The 9,816-nt window shown below is 53.0% G+C and overlaps 1 protein-coding gene across 2 annotated transcripts in view; it reads right to left on the bottom strand.

The window, feature by feature from the left end:
• The window catches only part of SAMD4A (sterile alpha motif domain containing 4A), a 167,498-nt gene extending 157,885 nt beyond the window's left edge, over positions 1-9,613 (bottom strand). For both annotated transcript variants that reach the window (XM_090034380.1, XM_090034379.1), the window contains exons 1-2: positions 9,459-9,613; positions 8,669-9,330 (exon numbers count right to left, since the gene is read on the bottom strand). In XM_090034380.1, the coding sequence (XP_089890506.1) occupies positions 8,669-8,864 (196 nt within the window). In that variant the 5' untranslated portion in view covers positions 8,865-9,330; positions 9,459-9,613. The remainder of the gene's footprint in view (positions 1-8,668; positions 9,331-9,458) is intronic.
• Between the last annotated feature and the right edge of the window lie 203 nt (positions 9,614-9,816).

A 9,816-nucleotide genomic window follows, 5' to 3' on the forward strand; every position in this document is an offset into this window, starting at 1 on the left:
TGCCAAGCGCTCCCCTTCTCCTGAGTTTAGCACAAGGGAGGACACACTGCGTTGCATGCTGCTGCCGTAACCCAAGCCCTTGCTCGACCCCGCACGGAGAGCCGAGAGGGAAGGAATTTCAGGGGAGCCGAGGAGGAGGAGGAGGAGGAGGGTTAGAGAGCGGCCAGGCTGGAGGGACAGCCACTGTCTGCAAGCCAGATACCCCGGCACAGCTCTCTCCCCGTCTCCAGTGACCCCCTGGCATCTCTGCCCTTGGGAAACAGCAGGAAGTCAGAGGTGCAAGTATCCCACCTGGCAGATCCGCACCCGTTTTGGAGGTGACGAATCCCCTTTTTAATGCCCTGAGGAGCAACCGCTCATGGGAAGCAGTGCTCGGAAACCTGAGGTCCCAATCCTCAGCTGCTTCGCTCCGACCAGCTGCTCCGTCTGCAGGGGAGCCAAGCTGACCGACGCCACACGTCCAGCTCCCAAAATTTTCTGTCCCTACAGACCCATACACCGTATATGGGGAGATCAGACCCCGGCGCCTTTAACCTGCCAGCAATGCAAGAAGTGGGCAAGCTCCGCGCGGTTCTCTGCGGTAATGTTAGATACACTGAGCGCCAGGTGTGGACGGCGGAGGACTGACTAACACATCTTAAAATAAAGCAAGTGCCAGCGCGCAGCCCTATTTCGGCGACTCGCGCCGACTGCAAGCGGAGCTCCTGGCGCAGGAGAGTTCACGCGCGCAGCCAACAAGCAGCATTTACAGCAGGTGGCAGAGAACAAGGCCGTGCTTGAGGACTAATGGAAACACAGGAATTGCCACCTATGACGTTTGCAGTAAAGCCACCACCGGCTGCTTCAGACTAAGGCCTCTGAAACTCTGCAATACACTGCTACAGGACAACCCACCCCGTGCTTCTCCTTTCAGATACAGGGAGGCACTTCCCCTGCAGCAGATGTTTGCTCCCTTCCCCTGCGAGCTCTCTCACTTAAGGAAGTCAGAGGTACAGCTAAGTGCCTCGGCTCCAGACCCTGTGGCACCCCAAACAGGAGACTTACGCCACCGATTTGGTGCCCAAGAGGTTTTTCAAATACTGCCTAGTCTGGAGCATCAGCACTACTGAAACCAATCTGTCTGAAAGCTGGCCGAATACAGGGATGGGACTTAATTCAACCACCAGCCCCAGCGGGCCCAATAACCTTGCACGCCCCAGCCATCATCCACTGGCAGGAGTCTGGACTCTGCCAGCAGAGAAGCTGCCCCATTCAGCCACTTAATCCAATTTTAAGATAACTTCATTTACAAATAGTGCGAGCACTTACTTTAATTCCCAGCTCTGAGGCTGGCCCTTATTTAGCTACCGATCTAAAGCTATTCCCAGCCTGCCCCATCAATCTGTGACTTATCAAATTCAAGGCTGCTGTAAGGCACCGAGCGCTATCTATTGTAGCTTTCTCCTCTGCCATTTCACTTCCTCTGGTGCTCTTTTTGCTCCACGGGTGCAGAGAGCAGCTCAGGTTTATTTCTTCCCCTTCCCCAAATGCAAAAGCAAGATACCTAGGCACAAACATTACGGTGGGAGAGGAGCCACGTGGAAAGACACCAGTTCAGAGAAGGCAGGAGACTCCAAAAAAGTGCAAAGTCTCTTTATTAGATTGAATGCGAGTCATAATAAAGAGACCTTTCACTTTTTTTAATAAAGAGACTTTGCACTTTTTTTTTTCTAATGTTCCCAACCCGCCTTGTAAAGTGGGATTTTGAAAATGGCTCCATCTCAGCCTGACTCTGCTCCAGCTGAAGTCCACGGGGATTTTAACATTCAACTCCCAGCCCCTGCCCTCTGCCCCTTAGCTTCTAGACACACCCGTGAAGGCATGGTCTACTTTCCAGATACAGAAATAGAAGCAGAAAGAAGACTGTGCAACTCAACCAACATCGTGAATTGTGGTAAATAAGGGATAAAACACCACTTTCGGGATTCCTAATCTTCTTCCCTAACCACAAGCTGGCTTCCTAGAGACAACCCCTTTTTCTTGGAGTAAACGGGCAGTTTCCTAATGCAATTTTGCTCTGTGTGGACTGTTCAGATCAGTTGTGAAATACATGTAGAGGGCAGATAGCTTCTTCCCCCTCCCTCTCCCCATCAGCAGATCACAACAGATCAGTTTTCATTACACTGATGGCAGGTGGGGGGGAAGGACCTCCAGGTATCGCATCACATGCAAAGCTTTTCCACTCACTGGATGCGTCTACATGTTCATTAATGTGTCATAGTTACGGCGCATTAAGTTTAGTACTTGGATAACCGAGTACTAAATCAATTCACTGCATCTCACTTTACTGCACAGCAGCACCAGCCCATGCGTTTGTTCAGCCATTAACTGCTAATACAACTGCGCAGCAGCACATTAGCACAGGTTTTGCCCGGCACGCTACTGCGCAGTGTTATTAGGCTACTGCGCAGTTGGCATCTCGTGTAGATGCACCCACTCTCTCTGAATGATGAAACAAGTACAAAGGCCTGGGTTGGGCCAGTCCTTCTGCCTACATGGTCCTCAGCACAGGATTGGGGCCTCCCTGGCACGCCTCACCTTTGGGGAATGAAGTCACTGAGGGCCTTCTTCACTCCCTAAAACACAAGAGGAACATATTGAGAAATCAAGGAGGAAAGAAAGCAACACGAGAGAAAACAAAGGGTTGCCCATAAAAGCTAAGGAGCTCAAAGCAAAATAACTTTTCCAGTTCCTATTGGAATCGAGGAGCCTGCAAAGTGATTCTCTCCCGGAGGATTAAAAAATGAGAGCAGGAAGAAATCCTTTTCCAATATTTTTGCTATAAACCGATCCACAGGTACCCGCTAGCAGGGAGGGCTGTTCACAAAACAGCGGCACCAACTCCTCTGATAGTATCACAAGCCCCACACTATCTGGTCTCACAATCGCAGAGAAAAGCTGAAAGCGTGGCCGATGGGCCTGTAAAGGGCTCCAAAAACACCGAAAGCCAAGAACAGGCACAAAAAAATGTATTTTTTAAAAACCTCATGCTGGAGCAATGATGTAGCTGTGAAACGTGTGGGGCCAGGATTTTTGTGGGAGATCAGGCAAGAGATGTGCAGTACCAAAAAAAGCCCAACGAGAGGCTGTCCTTTCAACTGCACTTCTCTTGCCTTTTCACTATCTCTAATAATGTCTCTTTGCACCCAGTTCGTCTTCTCCATTCCTTTAAGCGGGCCACTTTTCTTGAGCCATGGAGTTTTTACACAGGCCGGAGATCCATCTGCTACTTAGCTCAAGCTGCATCTCCTCCTTTCCCAGACCCCGAGGAAGGGTACCTGGTGCCCCAAAGCTGGTCTGATCTCTCTCCCAACTAAAGAGCTGGTCCAAGAGACCACCCCGACAAATCCTTGCCTCTCGTCATTTTTAAGGCAGCCTTGTGAAGGTTTCTGCTTGGCTCAGGGCCTCTGCAGAAATGCTGGTGGAAGCTGTGGGCAACTGCTGCAAAGGAAGCCGTTGCAAAGAAGCCTGGCACAGAGAGCCCAGACTTCGTCTACCGGCGGTCAGGTCCCCATGCAAAGGGTGAAGAAAGCTATTATGCCCATCAGTTCAAGATGGGATTTGAGGCTTTGGTAGTGGGGAATTGCGCTGAAGGCCCACTCTCCGAATAGTGCTGCAGTAAGGGGAGCTTTCCTATAGGAAGGTGTTGGTGTGTCGGAGAGGTCAAGAACAGAACAGACCCGCTACGCTGCCCCTATCAGCCTAGAAATCAAAAGGATGCTAATTCATGAGCGGCCCAGTGGAGACCACGGGAGCAGGGGGTCCTCAGAGAACGAGGTCTTGGAAATGCTACACCTGAGTCTGACACAGCACCCTGACCAAGTGATGCGCAGGCCAGGGAGGGGACGAAAGCACTCGGATGAAAACGCTCCCAACTCCAGAAGGCACCAAACTGCATCTCGTCACCAGCACAGTTTCTATCCTGCACATCCAGCCACAACCCAACCAAGACAGCCTGGGGAGCCCAGTACGATCACTGCAAGTTCATTCTGCCCCTCCTAGCTCCTTCCTGAACCAGTCCCCCTGCAAAGGATTTTCAAGTACAAACCCAGTGTAACACGGACCTAGGGGTAAAAGTCTCTGGGGGGCAGACAGCCAGCACAAGCCCAAGGCATGGCTCCACCCCAAGGGAGCCCTACTCCATAGGGAGAAGTGGAGCACCAGGCTCTGTGCTGCTTGCTGCGTGGGGCCGGTGTGCCTGCCGTCTGACCTTTAGTTGCGACTCCATGGAGTCTCTGTCCTGACAGCTCCCAGCAGCTGGGATTGTAAGGGCCACACCACAACACCAAGTGAAGGGGGAAAAAAAATACGACTAAAGACCACACGAGACGGCCCAGGTGTTCCTGGTCTCCAACCCCTTCTCACACATGCGATGAGCAAAGCTAGTCTCATCAGGCAAGTCATCTACCAAGCATCTAACAGCCCTTGCCAGGGCGGCCTGCAGGCCCAATGCCATAGCCATCAAAACTCCCATTGATATTATTGGAAATCTCAAAATCGGGAGCAAGTGCAGACTGTACAGATTTGAACTTGGGCTGGGACAGTTTGCTTCGGCATGGCTGCCTCTGCCACCTGCATTAGCGCAGAGATAGGCTTGTCAATCAGTGGATCTCCATTCCCTCCCAGCCCCACAGAAATTCGAGGATCCAAGCCCCAGTAAGTTGTCTGGGTTTCTCTCCCCCCCCACTTGGTTGATCTTTGCATGTGTCTTGGTTGTGCAGGGAACATATTACAGATCTGCATCTGGCTGCGTGTTTTATCTAACAGTGACCCACAGGGGATTTTTTTTTGCTTGCAATGTTACCCGTCTTAATCAAATGATATTGATTTAATTTGCAATACATTGATTTAAAATGCAATAATAGTTTTCATGGGCTCCTACTGCAATATGCACATCCAGTTACACCTGCAACATCTCTAATCAAAGCATGGCTCTGCAGCACTCTGCACCCTAAAATACATGCAGAAACCCTTTTTCTGAGGAAATCCATGCCAATAGTTTCACTGCTATTCTCTCACCATGCAAACACTGCAATGATTTTTTAGAAAGCCTTTCGGAGATTTATGCTGGGGTGGCACCTTCTAGTCAGATATATACTTTGCCTGTTAGGGACTAAAACTAAAAGTTTAGAGATCGCAATTCCGCGAAGGACAAATGTTTTAAAGAAAGCCACATGAAGAAAACAAACCAAAAAAAAATAAAGTAAGACTGAATCAAACACTGGTGTGCACTCATTTTTCTCTCTAAAATGGGGTAGGTAAGAATTTGTGTGTTTTTTTCCATCTGATATTCTTGTAAGTGGAGTCGATACTTGGAAAAGGCAGCAGGCTGGCATCACAGGATGGACAGAGTCGGCTCCTGCTGCCTGCCCAGCCGACATGCTCGAAGCCCGGGTCTGGTGGGATCAGCTTTATGGTTGAGAGCAGTTTGCCTTCCATGTCCATTCAGCCCAAACCCTCCCTTCCGGCTCCAGTCCGCTGTGGGTGAACACCTACCCGGTAAGAAATGGAGCTGGCTTGCAAGCTCATCCTAAAAAAAGTGGTCATTTGGAAAGCTGCTTTCAGGCCCTGCCCTCTTTGGCCACACTGGAACAAGCAACACAGGCTCTGTGTCCACAAAATAACTCACCTCCCAAAGGGATTCCAACTTTAAAGTCAATTCAAACATTTGCACTAGTCACATGCCATCTTCGAACTTACTTTGCTCGAGGGAACAGAGCCACACTTGTGCGGCTACCATTGCTTTGGACTCTGTAAGGTGCTGGGGAAGCTACAGAGCAGGGGGGGTTTAATTACCCTGAGGTCAGCGTGCCATATGGACTGATGCAGCCTGCATTTATGCCCTCTTTGAAGTCCCCAGGCCTGCCACCTGTTGCACACGGGCAAAGGGCTGGCCCAGCAGCAGCCACGTCCACTCCAACAGGGGGACAAAGGGGCACCTGCACACAAGCGCTATGGGATCAGAGCCTGCGTCCATGGCAAAACCGCTCCTGGTTTCAACATGCCGGTCCTCAACTGAAGATCTTCCATCTGCAAAGTGGTTGCAATGTGCACATATATTTAATACTTTTTATGCTGCATGGATTGAAGCAACCGAGCACAGCAGTCTTTCCTGCCCAAGTGCAGGGGGGTCGGACCCGAGCAAGGTCCCTTCCAGCCCCTAACAACTATGAAGATCAGCCCCCACAAACCAGGGTGCCGTTCCAGATCTCCATTAGCACAACCCCATCACCACCAATGCCAGAGGAAATAAACCCCAAATGTGCTGGGCAACCTGGAAAATTCAAACTGCAAGGGTGATGAAACCAAAACCGTTTCGGGTTTTTTTCCCCCATTCTTTTTTTTTTTAAACCTGGAGTGATTTCATTTCTAGTCAAGTGACAAATGCCAGGGTACGAAATGTGCGGCGAGTACCAGCTATTTAACACACATAGGGGGTTTTACAAAGAAGGCAGTGTTAACAAAAAGCCATTTCCTCTCATGTCTTGATTGTGGACTATAGTTACCAGCCATTCCTCTGCTAGGACTGTACCCCCCTAATCAGAAAGTCAACACCTTATTTCTCCAGTGCAAAGAGTTCATCTTGTGCCTTTGACATTTTGCAAACGTAAGTAGTCCAGTTCAGCAGCATCAGTCATTTCACGATGACTCTTAAAATGTTGCTACTGGGGCGATGACAGCCCTAAACAAAAAACCCACACACCCAAGTTTCAGGAGAAAGATCGGGGCAAATTCTCTGCTAATTTAGACCTTAAGAAAGAGAACCAGGGGCCCGGTGCTTTAAGCCTTACCCAAAGTGAAAAACCTTCTGCCCACGGGGGATCCATGAAATCATATGCACAAATACAGATAACTCCCGAGTCAGGATCTGAGGGGTCAACTGCCTTTTTCTGGTTTTGGAAGAGGTGGAGCACGTGCGAACGGACGGGCTTTCATTCATGCATGACTGAATAGCCGGGTGGGCCATCGAGGATTCCCCCCCCCAATCATTTAAACAGACATGCCACTGCTACAGCAGCCTGCAGATAAATCAGCCCCTGGCGCCCTGAACGCGCCAGCCCCCACCACGCCAGCAAAAACTCTGACGCTGAGCTAATAACTGCACATCCCGAGAGGCAGAAGACACCAAAGGGAAGCGGTGCTGGCGCCCGCAGGGGGTCAGCTAAAAGAGGACGCCTGCCCAATTCCTTCTTCGCTCGGCCTCCGCACCCAAAACCGTCGGAGGCTGGCCTGTTCGGCTGTTTCGAAGATGCAGCACTGCACTGAAACACACCCTGCACCGCTCTTCCCCCCCGCCCCACGCTCGGGCGAGCTATATAAGGAAATATCCAATTCCAGGGTTTTCACCATCCTGATTACAGCCCTCGGGTTGGTTTCCTAAAGGCGTCCTTAAATATATCCTAGGCCGAGCAGCAGTGTTGTGCTGGACGTTGTCATCAAATGGCAGTGTAGACAGCTGCCAAAATCTTGCAGGCTCAGTGCTCTAATATGGAACAGCTGGAAGAGGACCCTGCATTCTTTCCTCCCAGTAAACACTGGGGGCTCTGTTCAGGATCTGCAATAAGGCCTCAAGAATTTCACCTATCGCAAAATGCAACGGCCTGACTTTTTCACCTCGCAGCCTCCACTTACCCCCCCCCCCCGTGCGCACGTTCTGCTAAACACGCCCAAGATGCAAAAAAAAAAAATTGGAATCCTAAAAAAAAACACAAACCAGCATTAGAAGATAGAAAAAGGAACAGGAGGGAGCGCACGTGCAAACGGCACAGAATGAAGTATTTGGGGAGTACGTTTGGCCCACGACTGCTTTGACTTTTGGGGGGGGGAGTTTCTTTCGAAGCCGTGGACGGGGCGCGCACAGACACACAGAGTGCAACCTGCGTTTGGGTTACACAACCTTCACACTGACGTAACTCCACGGAGTCAGCGGCGTTGCTCCTAATTTACTCGCTTGTATAAACGGCGTTAAAATTAAACCCAGGGATTAAATGTACATCATTAGGAAGGACCGGGCGCAGTATTGCAGGGATTAGGCAGAACTGATGAAGGGTTCCAGTATCTTCCCAGAGCTCCTGTGTGACACAGAGGAGCATTCAGAGCCTCAGGGGGAAAAAAAAAAAAAAAAAAAAAAAAAAAAATCAGTCCAGCAGGATCGGAACGATGGAATAGAAATTACCGTTTAAAAATAAATTAAGACACCCCAGTTGGCCAGAGCTCAGCACAAATAAGAGTTTGGATCAGGCAACGGCGAGTTTCTACAGCATGTTACTTCAAGCAGAGCCAGCCACGTTGCCCAAAAGAAGCCTAGAAAATCCAGACTCTACGTGACCTGACTTACTTATTTCACAGGAAACTGCATGGAAGGGGGAAAAAAAAAAAAAAAAAATCAATCATTCATGCGACCATAGCTCTACGGGGGAACAGGCTGGAGGACTTTGCTGTGAAAATCCAAACTGGAACAAGTCACCCCCCGACTGAAAAATAAAACGCAGAAGGGAAAGCCCTTCATACAATCCCACTCCCTGCCCTTGCCCCCCTCCCCAAATCACGGGGGCATCAAGCAGAGAACAATGTAGCATTCAAAATGCATTGGTTGCACCAAAAGAAGAAATGCAAGGAAACAACTTACCAGGATTGTTGGCTTCCCCTTCAAGAATGTGCAGCTCGGTGCAGTCGGCCAGGGAGTGCTCCAGGCAGAGCTGGAGGAAGCGGGCTTGGGTCTGGCTCACCCGCTTCAGGAGGGAGAGCAGAGCAACAGTCTGCTCGCACTCGTTCCAGCCTTTGAACCAGCCCGCCAGCACCCCGACCTGATCCCGAAACATCATGGTGAGGGGGCGGCCGCAGGGGGACGAGGGAGCCTGAAGGAAAGAGCAAACCGCTACCGGGGGGAAGGGGCGAGCGGGGCGGGCAGCGGGGTCTCCTCGCCGAGGCGAAAGCCGGGCTCCTCGCAGGCGGCGACGGGAGGGGGCGAGCGTCTTCCCCGCCCGGCGGCGCGAGGGGAAGGGGGAGGTCAGGCGTCCTCTTCGCCCGGCGGGGAGCGGCGGCAGGGGGCCAGCCCTCCTCGCGGGAGCGGCCGCGGGGGGAGCTCAGCGCTGCTCGCGGCGGGGCGGGGAAGGGCGGAGGGCCTCCTCCCGCGGCGGCGCGGGCGAGGGGCCGACGGGTCTCCTCAGGCGGGCGGCGCGGGGCAGGGCCGAGGTCTCCTCAGGCGGGCGCGGCGGTCCGGCGGGCGGTGCGGAGCCTGCGCGCCCCCATGCCTCCCGGCGCGGCGCGGCGCGGCGCGGCCCGTCACAGCTGCAGGGAGACAGGGGAGAGGCAGCGGGGCTGCGCTATGATTCAGCAGCGCGGGGCAGGCCCCCCCCCGCCCTCCCACGGCACGGCACGGCACGGCACGGCACCCCCCGGGGCAGGGCAATGCTCACCTGGCGGCGGCGGCAGCGGCGGCGGCGGCGGGGGGGCCCTGCTGGGGCGCGGGGCCCGGGCTGAGCCATGGCTCCGGCGGCGGCGGCGGCGCGGGGCTGGGCGAGACTGAGCGGAGCCCCCGCTCCACGCGAGGCATTAGCATAAGCCATGACGTCATGGGCTTGGCAGCGCAGCCCCCCCGCTCCCTCCCTCCCCCTCCCCCTTCCCCCCCGGTTTGCACTGCGGGGTTGGGGATCAGCCCCCGGGGTTCCCCCCAGCTCCGGGCCGCTCTGACGTCACCCGCAGTGACGTCATGGCCGGGCTCTCCCCTGGGGGGGGGTCTTCCCCCCTCCCCTGCTGCCCTTGTCTGGATCCGTC

The sequence above is a fragment of the Crocodylus siamensis genome, chromosome 2 (genome assembly GCF_052110815.1).
Source record: "Crocodylus siamensis isolate JL-2025a chromosome 2, ASM5211081v1, whole genome shotgun sequence".
Classification (NCBI taxonomy): domain Eukaryota; kingdom Metazoa; phylum Chordata; order Crocodylia; family Crocodylidae; genus Crocodylus; species Crocodylus siamensis.